This window comes from Euleptes europaea, chromosome 2, assembly GCF_029931775.1.
Source record: "Euleptes europaea isolate rEulEur1 chromosome 2, rEulEur1.hap1, whole genome shotgun sequence".
In the NCBI taxonomy this organism is placed as follows: Eukaryota; Metazoa; Chordata; class Lepidosauria; order Squamata; family Sphaerodactylidae; genus Euleptes; species Euleptes europaea.
In genome coordinates, this window is record NC_079313.1 from 129,736,120 (window position 1) to 129,758,253 (window position 22,134).

General features: G+C 45.3%; 1 protein-coding gene across 1 annotated transcript in view; it reads right to left on the reverse strand.

Moving 5' to 3' along the window:
* Positions 1-265: 265 nt before the first annotated feature.
* The window catches only part of HRH3 (histamine receptor H3), a 29,720-nt gene continuing 7,851 nt past the window's right edge, over positions 266-22,134 (reverse strand). The window contains exons 2-3 of the mRNA XM_056845262.1: positions 12,488-12,654; positions 266-1,162 (exon numbers count right to left, since the gene is read on the reverse strand). Of these exons, the coding sequence (XP_056701240.1) occupies positions 266-1,162; positions 12,488-12,654 (1,064 nt within the window). The remainder of the gene's footprint in view (positions 1,163-12,487; positions 12,655-22,134) is intronic.

The following is a 22,134-nucleotide window of genomic DNA, read 5'->3' on the forward strand; positions in this document are numbered from 1 at the left end:
TTATTTCATTGATAAAAGATTCTCTTCCTTTCATTTCCCCCCCTGCTAAGCATCAATATCAGTTTAGCTGTGACGGTAAAGCACTCTTCGCGTGTACAAATGTGGAGATCACAGCACGAAACAGCCTGCCCGCCTGGAACCCTTTGATCATCGCGCTTCCACCCCTCGCGCATCAACACCCAGCCCCCTTGAATCTTCTCTAATGCTTGCATTTCAAACTCCAGGAAGCTGTCCTTTCCGACCTACAAATGGCTCTTTTTTCAAATCACTTCCAGCATTTTTGGAACGAGCTGTGGGGCTGAATCTTTAATTTCTTGGGGCACAGGAGTTTCACGAACGCCCTCCTGAAGCTGTAGTGGCACAGCGGGTACAGGACGGGGTTGATGGCGGAGTTGATCCACAGGAGCCAGAAGGAAGTCTCGTACCAGAATTCGGGGATGCAGTGGCCATGGCACGCGGCCCGGATGATCATGAGGAGGGTGTACGGTGCCCAGCAGAGACCAAAAATGCCCACGATCACTGCGAGCGATTTGGCGACTTTCTTGTCCCGGGACAGCCTGAAACGTTGCGTGATATTCTGGGAGACCACCTTCATCCGTTTCTCCAAGGAGAGGGTGGAGGCGGAATGCTTATAGCCCCTTTTGGAAGAGGGTTTCAGTTTGTGGCCTTGAGGCCCAAAATTCTCCATGCTGGACGTCTGGGAGTCTTTCGTTTGCACCTCCTCCTGGCCGTTCTCCTTCTGCAGGTCCCATTTCGGCACGTCCAAGGTTGGCGCTGGGTTTCTCTGTTCCCATTTGCAGCATTTCAGGGAGAGTTTTCCTTCCGGGCTGATTTCCATCTCTTCCATGAAGTTCTGGGACTGGTTTTCATGGAGCACGTCCAAGCGGATTTTGGTGCGCCTGTGGATGTTCAGGTAGATGCTCAGGTTGAAAAACATCACGCTGAGGAAAGGGGTGAAGAACTCGATGGTGGAGGCTGTAATGAGGAAATACCAGTTGTAGAAAAACTCTGCGTAGCAGGCCCCATCGGGGATGATGCTTCCACCAGAGATGTATTCCCAGCTGATAATAGCGGGTCCGTAAAGTAGGAAGGCCAGAAACCACACCATCGCCATCTTGAACACGGCTTGCTTGGTGTCCCCTTGCTGAGCTCTGTAGGAGACCTGCAAAGGAGGGGAAAAGAAATACTTCCATCATCTATGGGCCTAGGGTTGCCAATTCTGGTTTGGGAAATTCATGGAGATTTGGGGGTGGAACCTGAGAAGGGGAGAGGGGAGGGGTATAATGCCATAGAGTCCATCCTTGAGCCTTGTGAGTTGGTGAATAAGAACATAAGAAAAGCCATGTTGGATCAGACCAAGGTCCATCAAGTCCAGCAGTCTGTTCACACAGTGGCCAACCAGGTGCTTCTAGGAAGCCCAAAAACAAGACAACTGCAGCAGCACCATCTTGCCTGTGTTTCACAGCACCTAATATATTCAGCATGCTCCTCTGATCATGGAGAGAATAGGTATGCATCATGACTGGTATCCATTTTGACTAGTAGCCATGGATAGCCCTCTCCTCCATGAATATGTCCACTCCCCTCTTAAAGCCTTCTGGGTTGGCAGCCATCACCACATCCTGGAGCAGGAAGTTCCACAATTTTACTATGTGTTGTGTGAAGAAATACTTCCTTTTTCCTGTTTTGAATCTCTCACCCTCCAGCTTCAGCAGATGACCCTGTGCTCTAGTATTGAGAGGAAGAAAAACGTCTCCCTGTCCACTCTCTCCAAACCATGCATAATTTTATAAACTTCTATCATGTCTCCCCTCAACCGCCTTCTTTCCAAGCTAAACAGCCCTAAGTATTTTAACCTCATAGGGCAGTTGCTCTAGTCCCCTAATCATTTTGGTTGCTCTTTTCTGCACCTTCTCAAGCTCTGCAATATCCTTTTTTAGGTGTGGTGACCAGAACTGTACACAGTATCCCAAGTGTGGTCTCACCATAGATTTGTACAAGGGCGGTATGATATCAGCAGTTTTATTCTCTATACCTCGTCTAATTATGGCCAGCATGGAATTTGCCTTTTTTACAGCAGATCTTACAGAATAAGTCTAGCAATTGTTATTAGCCATAACAGGTACAAATGTAGGCTTAGATCTGCTGGAGTTTTTCTGCAGGCAGAAGGATTTCTACTTGCGGAGCACAGTTCTCTTCAAGCTCTCTCAGCCCCACCTACCTCATAGGGTGTCTGTAGTAGGGAGGGGAAGAGAAGGTGATTGTAAGCCTGTTTGATTCTTCCTTAAGTGGTAGAGAAAGTTGGCTTATACAAACCAACTCTTCTTTTTCTTCTTCTTCTGTTAGAGGTAGTGCATGGCCAATTAAATCCAAACTGACCCTCTTTGGCAAGGTAGGTCTTATAATTCAGCACCTTAGTCGGCAAACTTGTTATGATCAATAGAGGGTTGCCAATCTCCAGGTACTAGCTGGGGATCTCCCGCTAATACAACTGATCTCCAGCCAATAGAGATCAGTTCCCCTGGAGAAAATGGCTGCTTTGACAATTGGACTCTATGGCATTGAAGCCCCTCCCCCTCCATCCTCAGGCTCCACCCCCAAAACCTCCTGCCAGTGGTGAAGAGGGGCCTGGCAACCCTACCTAAATAGCAAAGCCATATGACTGAGCCCCTGGAACCACGTTTGTTCTGAAAAACTACCTCAAAAGGTTGCTTATTAATATGTTACCACTTTATAGCTGGGAGACCTGTGGCCATGACTTGCCCCAAGCCAGACAGTAATTTATTATTTTTGAGACACAATAGGAAGGCTCCTGCATTTATTTGCTTATTTATTACTTCACTTATACCTCACTTTTGTCCCCTGGGTGGATCCAACCATGTTCCCCTTCTCCATTTTGTCCCCACAACAACCCTGTGAGGTAGGCTAAGCTGAGAGAGAGTGTGTTGCTAGGGTTGCCAACCTCCACCCCAAAAATCTCCAGGTATTTCCCAACCAGGAGCTGGCAACCCTATCATGAAGCCTTAAGACCCTGTGTTCCAGCCGTTTTCCTTGCCAACCTCCCGGTACTAGCTGGAGATCCCCCACTATTACAACTGATCTCCAGCCAATAGTGATCAGTTCCCCTGGAGAAAATGGCCACTTTGGCAATTGGACTCTGAGGTAATGAAGTCCCCCCCTTCCCAAATCCCCCTCTCCTCAGGCTCCATCCCAAAAATCTCCAGGTATTTCCCAACCCAGAGCTGGCAACCCTTCCCATGGCACAGTAGGGATTCCAACCTGCGTCTCCTAGATCCTAGTCAGATACTCTAACCACTACTCCACACTGGCTCTCACAGGCCCAAATGTAACGTATTGCGAGCTTGAATCACAAATAGGCTGACAGTGGCAACAAAGCCAGCATTTGAATTGTGCATTGCAAGAATGCTAACTATTTGGGAGCGTGGAATCTGCTCCAAGGACACCTGTGCTCTGTACTCAGATTATCCCCACGAAGCATTTGCATAAAAGCAATATTAATTATATCACTGATGTAAAAAGCCTTTTAGCCTCCTCTGCATCTACTGCACACCATTTGAGGGAGGTTTTTTTTGTCGCTGCTCTTTCAATTAGCTCATTCGTTCCTATGTTGAAATGTATGATGTTAAATACAAAATATTAAAGGATCCCCTAGCGAACCCGTCTCGGCCATTAAAGCATCGTTTTGTAAGGGGCAGTTTCTAGGGTTGCCAATTGGCTCGGAGAAAAATGTTCTGTTCCTTTAATAGGGCTTAATAGGATATTATTTCCCGACACGCCATGAAAAGCGCCAACTGCCCATTTCCACATATTAAACCTCTGTTAAAGGGTCAGGGCAGAGGCAGGCAATTGCAAACCGCCTCGAACATCTCTTGCCTTGAAAACCCTACGGGGTCGCTGTAAGTCAGCTGTGACTTGATGGCCCTTTCCATCACCACCAAAGGAACAGTAATTTTTCTTCTTCAGGCCAGTTGGCAACCTGAGCACCCACTCTGCTTTTTTGCCCCTTCTTATTGGTGACTTTTTTGGGTCTGTTTACATTTAGCAGCCCCGCGTGGCCTAGTGTTTTGTGGGCTGTGCCAGCTCAAGCTGCAGGTGTCACGGTCTCTGACAGAATTATGGTATTTTGTGTACATGTGCAGGATTAATTCCATGTAGAGCTTGAACACAACATACAAACTGAACCACAAACTGCAGAGGCAGACATGATAATGCAGTCCAGGGAAAGCATTGGTCACATCTGTCTCCTGCATGTATAAAATGGAAATAGCTGACAATGGATAGTTTCAAAGGGTCGCCGTGTTGGTCTGCAGTAGAACAGCTAAATTCAAGTCCAGTAGCATCTCAGAAATCAACAATATTTTTGGGGGTGTAAGTTTTCAAGAGTCAAAGCTTCCTTGGTCAGATATGGTATCTGATGAATAGGGTTGCCAGGTCCCTCTTTGCCTCCGGTGGGAGGGTTTTTTTTTTGGGCGGAGCCTGAGGAGGGCGTGGTTTGGGGAGGGGAGGGACGTCAATGCCATAGAGTCTAATTGCCAAAGCGGCTATTTTCTCCAGGTGAACTAATCTGTATCAGCTGGAGATCAGTTGTAATAGCAGGAGATCTCCAGCTAGTACCTGGAGGTTGGCAACCCTACTGATGAAGAGAGCTTCGACTCTCAAAAGCTCATACCACCCAAAACCTTGTTGGTCTATAAGATGCGACTGGACTTGAATCTAGCTGACAATAGAGGATTTAATACAGCAGATTTTCTTTTAATTGCAAGGCATCAAGAAATGCAATTTTAAACCTGACTCTACCGTAATTATCACATGTAGCAAATTCACCATGAAGTCATTTCATTGTTTGACTTTTGCAGTGTGAATATTTCACCTGAATGCATGCTGGGCCGGTACAATCCTTTGTTTACTGCACCTGGGTAGTTCCCAGGATCCACTGGTAAGTGGAGCGCATGCATGGTAATCCCCCGATTTTGCTACGGTGAATTCAAACATAATAATAGCTATCATCCCAAGCTTGGGTGTAAAAACTACCTTCTAGTAATTTTGACATTTCTAAGCTCTGTCTGAGCAATGGATCCCAAGGACAGTAAGAAAGGAGGAGACCAAGAACCTAGAGTGTTAATCCAAAATAATAAAGGGTTACAGTACATGTTTTTTATCAAGGCTGAAAGCTGTAAATCTGTGCATTCAGGGGATTAAAATGAGAGCTGTATCCAGCCTGGCCAAGGTTTTTCCCCCCTTGCCAGTGCAACGAAGTCCATGAGGTTTCCCATGGCCCCTCTCTTCCAAGATACAAGATGGGCCAAGAATAAACAGAAGCCAGGGGGAGATTAAATGTGGCGGGCAGCAATCTTGACTATGGCAAGGTGTTTGATATGGCTGATCTTGTTCGCAAATGGTACACTCATGTCTTTGTATGGGAGTGTTTAAACATGGTGCAATAAACCTTGGCTTTGTGTTCTGCCCAAACTGAGCCAAAGTCTGCATGGCTTGATGCTCGTTCTGTGCAAGAGTCAGCCGACCGATCCCAAATATTCTCCCAGCTATGTCGGAAATGCTTGTGGATAAAGAACGTGAGAGAATATCTACAGGGCGTCCTGGATTCTGTTGTCTGAGTGATTGCCAATTAAAGTTGCCAGTCTTTGCAGGCTGGAGCACTTGCTTACATTTGCCGGAGGAAATTAATAAAGACGGCTTTCCTGTCTCTGATTTGAATGCATCAGAGTTAATTTGAGATTTGTTTATTATATCTGAACTGAGCCCCACGTCTGCTATAAGGGGCTACTAACTCTAGCCAACCTTAAAGGTAAAGGTCCCCTGTGCAAGCACTGGGTCATTCCTGACCCATAGGGTGATGTCACATCCTGACGTTTACTAGGCAGACTTTGTTTGCGGGGTGGTTTGCCGTTGCCTTCCCCAGTCATTTTCCCTTTACCCCCAGCAAGCTGGGTGCGCATTTTACCGACCTCAGAAGGATGGAAGGCTGAGTCAACCCTGAGCCGGATACCTGAAACCAACTTCCGTTGGGATCGAACTCAGGTCGTGAGCAGAGCTTGGACTGCAGTACTGCAGCTTACCACTCTGCGCCATGGGGCTCTAGCCTACATTACATGGCTGTTATAAGGATTATAGCAAAATCTAATGGCTTTTCCCATTGAGTGACCCTGTTTCGGCCATTCTCTCTCAGCCTAACCTACCTCACAGGGTTATTGGGAAGATAAAATGGAGGCAGGAGAGAATAATATCTTAAACTGCCTTGGGTCCCCAGTGGGGAGAAAAGCAGGATATAAATATTACAGTTATTGTTACTATTATTATTTCATTCCTCCAGGGAGATCAGAGGGGCATACATTGTTTTCCCTTCCCATTTTGATTCCTGTAACAACCTTGTGAGGAAGGTTAGGTTGAAAAAGAAAGACTAGCATAAACTCACCCTGGTCGCTTATGCATGGGTACTTTCACGCACGTTCACCCCTGGTGTGTCTCAGTTGTTCCTTGGAGTTATGCACGAGTTTTCCATCCATTAGAGATGACTTCGCTGCCAGCTCTCACAAATCCTGGGACTTCCCATCCCTCCATTAGCCCGATTCTTCCATCTCCCCTGATCTCAGACCAGGTGAAATCCCCATGCATAAGGCAAAGCGCGGGACAAGCAAGCTTGGTTTCTCTCACAGAAAGAACTACAGCCAATTACAAAGCAGCTTATCCAGAGGCGAGGATTCAAATGCTTCCTGCTTCCTGGGAGTTCTTTCTGAGCAGAAGAAAGGTATTTCGAAACTAGGCTTGGATTTCTCCCCCCCCCCCCCCGTTTCTTTCAGGCAGCTCCGTTTTTTGTTTTTGTTCTTAAAATGCATTTTTTGGGGGAAGACTTTTCTCTCACAGTAAGCACTACAAAGTAAACCAATTACAAAGCAGCATTTCAAGGGGCGGGGACTTGATTTGAGCTTGGAGACTGCTGGTGCAGAGATTCCCAGCAGGAAAGTGTGAGTCCAGCGAGCAATGAACCTCAGGTAAAACTCCCATGCATAAACGACACCTGTGAATTTTGTGGGAGGGGCAGAATTTGAACCTGGGTCTCCTTGATCCCAGTCCAACACCCAAAACACTACACTGCACTGCTGTATATAAAACCCTTTGAGCATTGAATGTGCTTTATCAATTATTTTACTGTATTTTAAGTTATACTTAAATCCCACCTTTATCAAGAGTCCTCAAAAATCATGGTTTTAAATCTGATGTTCGATGTAAAATTATCTGTTAGGAACATTTTGAATCTGACGTTTCTTAGATGCCCACCTATTTTTATTAATTTATTTATTTTAGAATATTTTTATGCATCTATCCAGGAACCTGCCCAAGATGGCTTACAAAATAAAAGTAATTAAAAACAAAACATGAAAAGATACGAATTAAAACCCAGCATTAAATACCCAGCCCCTGCATTAAAAAAAAGACCAATCCCTTAATTACAACTTCAACAGAAATATTTTTGCAACGTAGGTGCCAGGTAAGTTGCCAGAGCATTCCACAAGCAAGGGGCCACTGCTGAAAAACCTTGTCTCTTGTTGTCACCTGCCTCACCTAGGGATAAGGTTGCCAACCTCCAGGTGGTGGCTGGAGATCTCCTGCTATTACAACTGATCTCCAGGCAACAGAGATCAGTTCCCTTGGAGAAAATGGCTGTTTTGGAATGTATATGCATTATACCCCACTGAAGTCCCTCCCCTCCCCAAACCCCACTCTCCTCAGGCTCCACCCCAAAAATCTCCAGATATTTCCCAAACCAGAGCTGGCAACCCTACCTAGGAAGGTGCGGGCACAGAGAGCAGGGTTTGTGAGGCAGATCTTAACAGGGGGCTGGACCATATGGGGCCTAAAGCACCTAAGATGCTTTAAGGGTACCTCTGAAAATATAAAATGTGAATAAGAACACCAAATGCCTGCAAACGCGGGTTGCCAACCTCCACATGGGTATTCAAAAAAATGTAAATTCAACTGTAAATTGGTAGTATTCAAAAATCACAGATGTAGGCTAACAATTCACTTATATCAATGTTTATAAATATAATTTCCTCAGATTGCACTATTACTTCATAGTGCCTTTTCAAACAACAAAATTAAATGTACGGTATTATATATACAACAAGGCAATACTCATAAAAAATAATAAATAAAATTCAACAGAAATTAGCAATTGACTTGTGGTGTCTTTCTTTCTTGAGTTAAGTATATATTATATCCATAAATGTCCTTGAGTCCAGTTGGGTAGAACAGGATTCCGGTATCTTTGCCCCAACCTCCACATGGGGCCTAAAGATCTTCCGCTATTACAGTTGATCTCCAGGCAATAAAGATCAGTTGCCCTGGAGAAAATGGCTGCTTTGGATGATGGATTCTATGGCATTATACCCCACTAAGGTCCCTCCCCTCCACAAAACTCACTCTCCCTAGACTCCACCCCCAAATCTCCAGGTATTTCTTCACCCAGAGCTGACAACTCTATTGCAAACACATTAAGGTACACTAGAGGGAGAGCCGCTTTGACCTGGTTGGTCCAGAGTAGCCTGATCTCGTCAGAACCCTACAAGTTTGCCGTAAGCCAGCTACAACTTGATGGTACTTTACAACTTCAGAGGGAGAGCTATAGTAGCCCTGACCTCCCATTGCATGTCCCTTGGGAAGAAAGACTGTGTTTGTCTCAGCAACATTTTGTGAAATGGCTCTTCCTGAGCAGGATAGAGTGATGACTGTCAGGCTTAGATGTAGGAAACCCAGGCTTGAAGCCTCACTGCGTGGGATGCTCATTGGGAAGGTACATATTCTCACCCTGCTTGCTTTCACAAAGTTGTGGTAAAGCTCAGCTCATATTCCTCAAATGCTTTTTTACAAAGTGTTTTTAACAAAGTCCTTGGGGAAAGGGCAGGGTACAGATGCAATAAATGAATAACACCTAGTGCAAGCCAAGCATCTGATTAGATAATAGATCTTTCCCTGGTAAATTGCTCCCGTTTTTTTACGACTTTAAATATCTCGGCTTATCTCCTGGTGAGATAATTGAGTTTTTAACACGTGTATGATAATCCATTAAAAATAACATATTTCCTATTTCAAATCTTTGCTCATCTTTCTTTGTACCATGACTTTGAACTGTTGTTAAAAGTTTCATGCAATCCTCCCCACCACCACCACCACCACCATTCTCCTCCTTTTTGGGGGTGAGTGAGACAGACAGTTGAATACTGATGAGTTGTCCCGGTCATGGATCCTTGAGTGACAGGAGGTTTGAAAGGAAAATAAAAACAGAGAATTCTATGGTTGGGAGTTGACAGCTGGGAAATGACAGCTGGAGAAACTGACAGGTAGAAGCTGAGAGTTAACGGGTAGCAGCCAGGGTAGAAGGAACACAGCTGTGGAGGATCAAGAAAGATCCCGTGTGACGGGAGTGAATTGAGTGTCCTTCCCTAGGGGAAATAGCTCCAAAGAAAAGGGGGTGATCCCTAAACAGTTTTAAGGAAGCAAAAAGGGGAACTGTGTGGTTTGTTCCTGATTCCATCAACTTTAGAAATATTTTTTCAAGAAGCTTATAACTGTTCAGCTAAGTAGTGACTGCCAAGAGTTCTTTATCTCATTCTAACTCAAAAGTATCAACATCTAGCTGTGAAATACACCAGTCACATACTGAATACAGAATATAGTTCATAAATATCCTAAGTTTCCTCCTTTCTGTTGTTGTTTGACCTGCCAACTTGATTTCCTGAAACCTCCCTGACAACCTGGCTTTACCATTTCCCCAAAAGAGAAAAATAAAAACAGTTTGGAGTTTTTATTTCATTAAGCCTCTCTTGTGCCATATTCTGACATAAATAAAGAATTTTTGGCGGATTCCTCATCATCTTAAGTGTGGAACAGGAAAACAAGAGACAATTCATAAGCCTCTAGAGTGATAGTGGTGGTTGGTGAGGCATCAGTAATGTATTCTCAGCTAGGGTTTGCTTGTTTGTTTTTTGCTGTAGCAAAAGAATGAAAATTAGTTTCTTGCACAAAACCAAGGACTTCCTGTTTCATAATAATGCCAGCCTTCAGGAGTTTTAAGGTTACTTTCTTGTCATAGTGTATAGAAAAGTTTGAAATCAAGTGTGTAGTATCCCAAATTGAAGTCAGCCTTGGAGAGGGGGAGTGATTCTATCTCAGTGATTCTCTGCAGGGCCTCAATCTTTCTCCCTTTTTATTCCTGTTAACTTTGTATCCTTCCTAACTTACCACTCAATTATTTGCAAAAAATATCTGAAAAGACCAAATTGTACAATCAAGTACAGTAAAACATACACATTAAATACTGTTGCAAACTTGGCTTTTGATCATCATGGATCCATGTATCTTACTTGACAAAGGAAAGGATTACATCTCTTTTTTTCCTGCTCCTCAAATTATCGAGGGCCAGGGACTGGGGGTGGGGGTGGACAGGAGATTGTTCCCTGCCACCAGGCAAATAGTAAGCCTAGGAAGAAGTGAACTTTCCATTCAGCTGGGAAGACATATATGTATATGTAAAAGAAGGTTTAAGTGATGGAGAGTCGGGGAAAAACAACTATCAGAAGTATAAGTTGGCTGAAGGCCCTTGAAGTGCAGGCTCTCTCTACTTGGGGATCTGACCTGGGGAGATCGGCTGACCCATGGAGATGCCTCTTCTCCTTCACCTCTAATCTACCTGATATTTGCAAATCTATTCAGAGAACAAAGTTTACATCATGTACGTGTGAAAAGTGCTGTCAAGTCACAGCTGACTTATGACAACCCAGTAGGGTTTTCAAGGCAAGAGACTAACAGAGGTGGTTTGCCATTGTCTGCCTCTGTATAACGACCCTGGTATTCCTCGGTGGTCTCCCATGCAAGTACTAACCAGTGCCAACCCTGGTTAGCTTCTGAGATCTGATGAGATCAGACTAGCCTGGGCCCTCCAGGTCAGGGAGCAACGTGTACACTAGTTTAGAATTCTGCCCACTATATGTCATCAAGTAATTGTCAGTCTTCAATTGGCCACCGTTTCTCTACCACTGCCTGAAAAAAATCTTTCTGCTTGGATCTGGAATTATTATTACAGAAGACCTAGGCTTTTCTCTGACAAATTATCCTCCCAGAAGGGAAAGTCTCGGACTGAAAAAGCAAAAGAAAAATTTGAAATCAACTTGTGCATCAACAAGGACTTTATTGTGGAAGGTGACAATACAGATTGTGATTCAGTCAAGGAACCACTGGCCATCTCTGTGTGGGCAGCAGCCCTTCTGGGGGAACCGAATGCTTATAAATAAATAAACCAGGAGAGGAAGGAAGCGGAATTGTTCTCCAAAGTCTCAGTTCAACTCTCCTTCTGAGATCTCTCTTTGTTTCCTTTTAACCTGATCTAGTTGTTAATGTTTCCAAGCCAGCCTTAACCTATAGCCTTGTATTGACAATCATAGCCAACCTGGACTCGACCTGAAGAGCATGCATTCTGGTCCATGTTTCCAGCACCTTGGACAGAGTACCTTGCTCCTGACCAGAGCTCCCCTTGACTCTGCTTTTTGACTGTCTGCTTGCCAGCAACCTTAGCTACTCCTGACCTCGCTACCTGTTCTTCCCAATAATTCTCAAGACTGCTTACCCAGTCTTGGTAATGATTTCCAAGTACATCTGCCTTTTTTGCTTCTTTTTTGCAGGCATACCCTGAGGTGGGGCAGCTGCCGGGGTCCAGGGTTTCGGGGGGGAGCACTGCTGCCAGCACCCCCTTCCCATGCCGTCTCTGATCCCCGTTTCTGATCCCTCACCTGCAGGGATTTGAGCTTCCGTTTCTTCATGCTTGGCTCCTTCAAGCTATGGTGGTTCCAGAGAACCGGGTTTGACTCCCTGGTCCTCCACATGAGCAGCGAACGCTAATCTGGTGGCTTGGGTTTGTTTCCCCATTCCTCCATGTGAAGCTAGGATTGCCAACCTCCGGGTGGTGGCTGGAGTTCTCCCGCTATTTCAACTGATCTCCGGGCGATAGAAATCAGTTCCCCTGGAGAAAATGGCCACTTTGGCAATTGGACTCTATGGCATTGAAGTCCGTCCCCTCTCCAAACCCCACCCTCCTCAGGTTCCACCCCAAAAATCTCTAGGTATTTCCCAACCTAGAGCTGGCAACCCCACTCCTCCACATGAAGCCTGATGAGTGATCTTGGGCTAGTCACAGTTCTCTCAGAACTCTCTCAGCCCCACCTACCTCACAAGGTGCCTGTGGTGGGGAGAGAAAGGGAAGGTGATTGTAAGCCACTTTGATCACTCATCAGGCTTCATGTGGAGGAGTGGGGAATCAAACCTGCTTCACCAGATTAGAGTCCACTGCTCATTTGGAGGAGTGGGGAATCAAACCCGGTTCTCCAGAGTAGAGTCCACCGCTCTTAACCACTACGCCACACCGTTTGTCGGCTCTTTGCAAGTCAGGACTCACCGCTCTTGTCACGGAGAGGAATCGGTCGTAGCTGATCAGCACAATGTTGAAGACAGAAGTGGTGCACAGCAGGTAATCCATCACCAGCCAGAGCTTGCAAAAGCTTCGCCCAAAGGTCCATTTCCCGGTTAGGACGTAGGGTACGTACAGCGGGATACAAAAGGCCCCTGAAATCAGAGAAGTTGATTTGGGTTTTCAAGCATTTCTCTGCTACATCCAGCATAGACTGAACACACACCAGGGTACACAAATGAATCTGCCTTATGCTGATTCTTGGTCTATCAAGGTCAGTATCAGGGTGGGTGTCAGCATACCCTGAGGTGGGGCAGCTGCCGGGGTCCAGGGTTTCGGGGAGGGGGGCACTGCTGCCAGCACCCCCTTCCCATGCACTTGCTAGCGCTGCACCACCCATGGCCCATGCCACATGCACAGTCTGATGCCACTAAGGAAAAATCTGCAGGCAGCTGTGAGTATGGGCTGTGGGAGTGCTTGTAAGCAGACAAGGGAAAGGGACATGAGCAGGTCGGAGGCATGCAAGTGGGTGGAAGGAAGAAGAGAGGGGAGGGGCTGTGGCTCAGTGGTAGAGCATCTGCTTGGCATGCAGAAGGTCCCAGGTTCGATCTCCGGCATCTCCAGTTAAAGGGACGAGGCAAGTAGGTGATGTGAAAGACCCCTGCCTGAGACCCTGGAGAGCCATTGCTGGTCTGTGTAGACAATACTGACTTTGATGGACCTAGGGTCTGATTCAATATAAGGCAGCTTCATGTGTTCAAGAGTTGGTTTCTATATGCCAATGTTCTCTACCTTTTAAGGAGAATTAAACCAGCTTACAATCTTCCTCTTCCCACAACAGACGCCTTGTGAGGTAGGTGGGGCTGAGAGAGTTCTGAGAGAACTGTGACTGGTCACTCAGCAGGCTTCATGTGGAGGAGTGGGGAAACCAACCCAGTTCACCAGATTAGAGTCTGCTGCTCATGTGAAGGAGTGGGGAATCAAACTCGGTTGTCCAGATTAGAGTCCACCACACTTAACCACTACACCACACTGGCTCTAGGAGGACAGGAGCGCCTAGTGGTGGGCAGAGGAGAGAAGGGAGTTCCCTGACAACTGCCTGCCCGGGACCTCTAAATACTTGGAGCCTGGTCAGTATTGTCTACTCTGACTGGCTGTGACTCTCCAAGGTCTCAGGCGGAGGACTTTCACATCATCTACTGCCTGGACCTTTTGACTGGAGATGCTGGGGATTGAACCTGGGACTTTCTGCTTCCAAATCAGATGCTCTCCCCTATTCCTATCCATGTCATAGAGGATGGTAAAAACATGGTGCCATGAACTGCTGTGATATCACCTCCCAGTTATGAACAATCTAGTCGCTGAAGGGGATGGGCCAGTCAGAGAATGTTACACTCTATGTGATGGAAGAGGGAGATTTGCCCTGAAGGGGAAAAATGTACATCATACCCCAAGGGGGGTCTGCTAGGGAGAGGAAAGGAGATGAAGGAACTGTGGTGGCAGGAGAAGCCAAAGATGTGGAAGTGGGAATGGAGAAGATCTATGGGGTTTAAGACACTTAGGGCTGTTCAACTTGGAAAGAAGGCGGTTAAGGGGAGACATGATAGAGGTCTATAAAATTATGCATGGTTTGGAGAGGGTGGACAGGGAGAGGTTTTTCTCCCTCTCCCATAATACTAGAACGCGTGGTCATCAGCTGAAGCTGGAGGGTGAGAGATTCAAAATAGATAAAAGGAAGTATTTTTTCACACAACACACAAATTGTGGAACTCCCTGCCCCAGGATGTGGTGATGGCTGCCAGCTTGGAGGGCTTTAAGAGGGGAGTGGACATATTCATGGAGGAAAGGGGTATTCATGGCTATTAGTTAGAATGGATACTAGTCATGCTGCATACCTATTCTCTCTAGTATCAGAGGAGCATGCCTATTATATGAGGTGCCGTGGAACACAGGCAGGATAATGCTGCTGCAGTCATCCCGTTTGTGGGCTTCCTAGAGGCACCTGGTTGGCCACTGTGTGAACAGACTGCTGGACTTGATGGGCCTTGGTCTGATCCAGCAGGTCCTTTCTTATGTTCTTATGTTATCTTTACAAAGAGAGTGCTGTAAAAATAAAAAAAAACCCTTCAGGCCCTCCTGTTCTACCAGTGAGGTGAGGAATTTATCCAGCTGACCCAGGTCGCAAGTTGTGTGTATAAAGTGCTGTCAAGTCACAGCAGACTTATGCCAACCCAGCAGAGTTTGTTTGTTAAGTGACTTATAGCCCACCCTCCCCGGCCGAGGCCAGATTCAGTATGGGTAACATTTAAAATACATCGATAGTAAGGCAAGAGATGTTCAGAAGTGGTTTGCCATTGCCTGCCTCTGCTTAGTGACCCTGGACTTCCTAGGTGGTCTCCCATCCAAACCAGGGCTGACCCTGCTTAGCTTCCGAAGTCTGATAAGGTCAAGCTAGCCTGGGCCAGCCAGGTCAGGGCTGAAGTTGCTACACCTTAACCAGGAGTTCACTTCTCTAACCATATTTTGCCACCACCCCTCCCAGAAGAGCCTGTCATAGCTTCCATCACCAAGAGCTCGGGTTATACCAGACTGACTTCCTCCCCTACAACATGGTGGGAAACATAAATTTCCCAGCATTTCGTACAAGATTCAGAAAACAACAGTGTTACCATAACCAGGTTTGACCCTGGTGCTGTTGAGCCAATAACCATGCACCAAGGGGGGGGGGGGGAAGGAATAAAAGTTTATTTCTGGGCACACAAATAAGATGCCCCCCTTCAGCTCAAGGGGCTGTTGAAGAGAGAAGCACACCGTCACTCCCAATCACAAACAATATATAGCATCTCATTTCCTCCTTCCACTATACATATTTGGAAAACATGTTTCTAACTGGCACATCTACTCATTATTATTCAAGCATGCGTACAACTTACTATCTTATATAAGTAAACTCCCACTGCGATTGAGCAGCCATCCTTGGAGGAGGACCACTTTGAAACAAGAGGTGTGTTTTGGCCATCTTTACATCGCTGAGTAACTCTCGGTCACTTTTCCAGGCTGGCCTGTGCTTGCTGTGATCTTCCAGCTGATCCTGTTAACTTTTATTCCCCCCCCCCAAGCTGTGGACGCTGGACACATCTAAATTATGCCTCCCTCAAACCTTTAGGTCTGCACGTTTGAGCCTAATGAAACCTTAAGGGTCTGAACCTTTATTTAGGGCCTGGGCCTTCCAGGTCTGGGTATCAGCAGGAAGAGAAGATTGTTCTAGTTAGATCTGGGGCTGCCAATAGGTGAATACCAACAAAGAACACAAGTCTATGCATACTTAAGCACCACTGAACATATTGAGACTTTCTTCTAAGTAGACGTTCCTAGGATTTTGCTGCATATCTCCTCCCTTTGATTCTTTAAAAGCTCTACTTCAAATAAAGGACCACAGGCCTTGCCTGGCCTCCTGCATCAATCTATGATTCTTTTATTTATTACGTTCTGCTCTGACCACAGGGGCACATTTTAGAAGTCTAACATAATTCATATTCAGGCAGGTGTTTCCTCGCTTTCTCTTTGTGCGCTGCAAAGTACTGGGCGTAAGTTTAGGCTTTTATGTGTCGTAAGTGACAAACTGACATACCAATTTTGAGAAAGAACAGAGAATATATAACTTATACACAGAACCACTGATTATGAAAAGAAAACATTGAGTCAAGCAAAAAATGTCTGAGAAAATTATAAATAAAAGAACAACCCTCTTTTCCTAGGTTTAAACTTGGATGCTGCTTTGAGAGAAAGGAGAAATAAACTATGATCACAGAAATTTCTAGATTTTCTTAGTTGGAATATTTTCTTGTCCCCCAAAGTCTAGGAGGTAGGGTTGCCAACCTCCAGGGACTAGCTGGAGATCTTCTGCTATTAAAACTGATTTCCAGCTGATAGAGATCAGTTCCCCTGGAGAAAATGGCCGCTTTGGCAATTGGACTCTATGGCATTGAAGTCCCTCCCCTCCCCAAACCCCACCCTCCTCAGGCTCCACCCCAAAAACCTCCCATTGGTGGCAAACTAGGAGGTGGTATGCATACAACATTCTTTTGGTTAACAGCATTAACTGCTGCTGTAGGAATTAATACAGTCCCCAATCAATATGGTGTGTTAATGTCTCCAACCATTATAATCTTTTTAAGGCAAAGGTAGACAGATGTGTTGTGGAGCTGTAGTCGAGAGGAATGAATGTTCGAGAATGGCCTTAATTTCTCAAGAAATTATTGGTTCTTCCAAATGGGAACTTCCTTGAGTTTTGTTGTCTGTGTTTTAAAAAAATTGTATCCCACATTAGGGCCTACCTAAACATAATTGTCCATTAGAAACCTGGTCACAATAAGCAGTGGCTAAATGGTATCTATCAGCAAAAATAAAATATCCTTTACTTAAGAAAAGCCAATAAGTAAAGATAACATGGCAGTAATCAGAGGAGGGGAAATGAATTTCGGCACACATTAATCAATCCACTCTTCCACCCACCCACACCAGTCAACAAAAACGACAGGAGTTAACAAAAAGCCCAGGTGAACAGAAGAGTTTCCACCTGACGTCTCCAACTAGATAGGCCAGGTGCTAGGTAAACAGCTGCGGGGTTCCAAAGTCAACACACAGTGGCAGAAGAGCCCTTCCTCTAGTGACTGCCCACCACTGCAGAAGCTCTAATGAGATTCTCTAATGAGAACAGATCCTGGCTTATTTCTGTAAGCAAAGAAGCATGGCATATCGGTGAACCCCTGAGGACCGTGATTTTATTCAAGAGATGTGGCAGAAAGGGAATAGTGATCTGGGAAGACAAAATTCTGTGGGGCGCTTTGTGCAAAAGTCGTAGTGTCCACATTTTAATTGCCTATGAAAATGCTAGGCAGATTTCTTTTTCCCCTCCATCTTCATGCTATGTTGTTAACTGAAGATGTTATACTGTCTTTATCTCACTGTGAAATCCAGTTTATTGGATCCTGCAATCTGTGAAACCCAGGCATCTGGATCTATAATTCTGTTTTCATTTCATTGTTTTTGAAGTAGGCAATCCAGTTTTATGGCTTTTCTAATTGGATATATTATACCAGTCTTTGTTGCATTGCTCTTGAGTGTGTTACGTGCCATCAATTCAATTTTGACCCTATGAATTAATGACTTCGAAAACATCCTATTGTTAACAGCCTTGCTCAGGTCTTACAAGCTAAGGGCCGTGGCTTCCTTTATTGAGTCAGCATTGTTCTTATAACTCTGTAATCTTCCTTCCTTGAGTTTCAAGGAGAAAGGCAGATGACCCATAAAGTCAACAAACAAACAAATGAAGCAAGCAAACAAAACAACATATATATCTAGAATGCAAGCCTTTCTCTAATTGCTAACCCAAATCTCAAATGACATTAGAGATCTCTGTTTCAGAAGAGTCTTCCTTTCTTCCTTTCTTCCTTTCTTCCTTTCTTCCTTTCTTCCTTTCTTCCTTTCTTCCTTTCTTCCTTCCTTCCTTCCTTCCTTCCTTCCTTCCAGATTAAAGGCAAGGCTGTGTGTGTGTGTTAAGTGCCATCAAGTCACTTCCAACTCAGGGCGACCCTATGAATCAACGACCTCCAAAATGTCCTATCTTTGACAGCCTTGCTATGGTCTTGAAAATTGAGGGCTGTGGCTTCCTTTATAGAGTCAATCCATCTCTTGTTGGGTCTTCCTCTTTTTCTGCAGCCCTCAACTTTTCCTAGCATGACTGTCTTTTCTAGTGACTCTTGCCTTCCCATAATGTGACCAAACTATGGGGGTTATCGCACTTTGTATTCCCAGCGATGTATTAAGAGTTTGAGAATGTATAAAAGACATCGCTTTAAAAGGGTTTTTGGATACCACGGCTTATAAATGGTTGGAAGACGTCTTCACAGCTAAAGGGGCCAAACAAAGCGCGAAATGTATTTTTTATAATGTTTTCAAACTCTTAATACATCGGTGGGAATACATAGAAAGCGCGAACAGTATTTTTTATAACATTTTCAAACTCTTAATACATCGCTGGGAATACAAGTGCGGTAACCCCCTACGATAGCCTCAGTTTAGTCATTTTAGCTTCCAGGGTCAGTTCAGGCTTGATTTGATCTATAACCCACTGATTTGTTTTTTGGGCAGTCCACGGTATCCTTAACACTCTCCTCCAAGGCAAGGCTGGGTGAATCTAATATGCTATCTTCAGCAGTGAGAAGCAACAGCAAAGCTATTAAGCTGAGCGTATGAACACACATACGGAGCTGCCTTCTGTTGAGTCCTCCTATTGGTCTATCAAGGTGAAGATTTTCTACTCTGACTGGCAGCAGCTCTCAGGTAGAGGCCTTTTATGTCATCTACTACTGAAGATTCCTTGGATGGAAACTGGGACCTACCACATACAAAGCTCTGAGCCATGACCCTGACCCATGCGGCATCCAAATTTAATCGTGCAGTTCTGCTCAGGAACATCTTGCCTTGAAACTGTTTTTGAAAGGTCCGTGAATCCTGTGGTCAAAGAAGAATCAAACCAGTTTACAATCTCCTTCCCTTCCCCTCCCCACAACAGGCACCCTGTGAGGTAGGTGGGGCTGAGCGAGCGTGACTCGCCCAAGGTCACCCAGCTGGCTTCGTGTGTAGGAGTGGGGAAACAAATCCAGTTCACCAGATTAGCCTCTGCTGCTCATGTGGAGGAGTGGGGAATCAAACCTGGTTCTCCAGATTAGCGTCTACCACTCCAAACTCTTAACACCACTCCAGCTCTTAACCACTACAACACGCTGGCTCTGAACTGACCTGCAGCAGAGGCTCCCAATACACACTGGATCCCTCCCTCCTTCTTTCATCTGTTTTTTTTTTTTTTTGCAGAATAGGACTGGTAATCTTTGCTCCTCTCTGCTCTGGATACCTCTGTCCCAACTGTTTTCACTTTTCCTCTCTTCTATTCCTCATTTCCCCCCATGTGCACCTTTAGCTCAAAGAGTAACTCATGCTCCAAACCAGAGTAGCTCTACTGAACATTTGGTTGTTGTTGCGATATTAACTAGGATAAGGAATGTGTCTGGGCTTTGATTAAGTACCAATAGAATTTGCTTAGGATAAGCCCCCACCCCACACACTATTGTACCAAATCTCTCAATAAACTCTTTATTCCTTTTAAATCGGGTCTCTGTCATCCTTTTCACACTGAAAACTTGCTGTTCACAGCCACCTCTTTAGGTAAAAGATCCCTGCACAACTATGCAAGCTAATTCCCCATATCAGCCTGAATGTATGTTCACGTGTTCATGGGGGTGTGGTAACACAAGCCCGTCCCAGGTAGGCAGTCCAGCAATTCCGCGATTGGTACCAGCACCAACCAACAGAACCTCAGCCTTGTCTACACTGAGCTTTAGTTTATTGGCTCGCATCCAGCCCCTTGCTGCATCCAGACACTGATTCAAAAACCAACAGCCTCACCTAAGTCAGATGGAATAGAGAGAGAGCAATATAATTCTCCGGTGTATAAATGACATTTAACTTCAAATCTCTCCCTGCAGTCTCATGTTAGATATTTCAAAAAACTTCCTTGGAGCAGAGTTTGCTGAGGGGAAACTCGCAAGGTATTTTTTAAACCCCAAATGTTATTTTCAGATTGTGGTAAGAAAAATCCCAAATAGAAAATAAAAAGATTTCTGGGCTTAAGAACGTAAGAACATAAGAAAGGCCCTGCTGGATCAGACCAAGGCCCATCAAGTCCAGCAGTCTGTTCACACAGCGGTCAACCAGGTGCCTCTAGGAAGCCCATAAACAAGATGACTGCAGCAGCATTATCCTGCCTGTGTTCCACAGCACCAAATATAATAGCCATGCTCCTCTGATACTGTAGTAGAGAATAGGTATGCATGATGACTAGCATCCGTTTCAACTAGCAGCCATGAATACTCCTCTCCTCCATGAACACGTCCACTCCCCTCTTAAGGCCTTCCAAGTTGGCAGCCATCACCACATCCTGGGGCAGGGAGTTCCACGATTTAACTGTGTATTGTGTGAAGAAATACTTCCTTTTAGCTGTTTTGAATCTCTCATCCTCCAGCTTCAGCAGATGACCCCGCGTTCTAGTATTATGGGAAAGGGAGAAAAACTTCTCCCTGTCCACTCTCTCCGTACCATGCATAATTTTATAGACCTTGTATCCCAGGTGCTTTTTCATTTACAGAATGAAAACTGTAGGTGATGAGTGGCTGTAGTTTTGCAACATAGTTTATTAATGTATGGCTAACAATGTCCTAAAAAGACAAAGTTGTCGAGACACTTCTTTATGTATTCTGCGAAAAAAAGTGTGCCTAGGGTTAAAATTTAACCTTATTATTGGTGGCAGAGTTCTTAAAGGCACAGGGGATAGAATTCAGCCTTTTGGAGGAGGAAGAAGAAGAAGAGTTGTTTTTTATATGCCAACTTTCTCTACCATTTAAGGAAGAATCAAACCAGCTTACAATCACCTTCCCTTTCCCTCCCCACAACAGACACCCTGTGAGGTAGGTGGGGCTGAGAGATTGTGACTAGCCCAAGGTCACCCAGCTAGCTTTATGTGTACGAGTGGGGAAACAAATCCAGTTCACCAGATTAGCCTCTCATGAGGAGGACTGGGGAATCAAACCTGGTTCTTCAGATTAGAATCCACCACTTCAACCTCTCCCACCCAGCCCCACATTTTGGAAACAACTAGAAAGGCAGGAATGGAACTACCAGAGAGCAGCGCTACCAATACCCATCCTGGCCAAAGGTTGCAGAAAGATACCATGCTTGGTGGTGTTAGTCACTGCTGGGAGGTCCAGCAGAATGAATACAGACACACACAGGACACACACACTCTGTCACATTCCAGGCAAAAGTTATCCATCAGTAGGACCAAAGTACTTTCTGCTCCAAAGCTAGGCCTGAAACCCACCTGCAATTGGTCTAGATCATTTGAATACACATAAGCTGACTTACAATGAATCAGACTCCTGGTCCATCAAGCTTTCCAGGGTCTCAGGCAGAGCTGTTTTACATCAGCTACTGCCCAGTCCCTTTTTTAACCTGGTGATGCTGAGGATCGAACCTGGGAACTTCTACATGCCAAACAGATGCTCTACTGTTGAATCACAGCCCCTATCCTGATGAGATGATGGGTGATGTGTTTCATCCAAAGATGCTTGAAATTGAGCAGCTATCGCATAATTACTAACAAAAGCTTCTGAGCCACCTTCAAAGAGACCTCAGCAAAGTGTGTATTGTATGCATATTGTACGCACCTGAGGACCATCAAGTCACAACTGGTCTATGGTGACCCCAGCAAAGGCCTTTCAAGTCAAGTGAGAACCAGAGGAGGTTTGCCATTGTTTTCCTCTGCAGAGCCTTCCTTGGTGACCTCCCACCCAAGTACTGACCATGCTTAGCTTCTGAGATCTGATGAGATCGGCTGCACCTTCCTTCCCAGTGTATTGTAGTAGGACTGAAATGTTAATAGGATTGAAAGACATGTTGAAGTCACATAGAGCCAGCATGGTGCAGTGGTTAAGAGCAGTGGACTCCAATCTGGAGAACCGGGTTTGATTCCCCACTCTTCCACAAGGGTGGCGGACTCTAATCTGGTGAACCGGGTT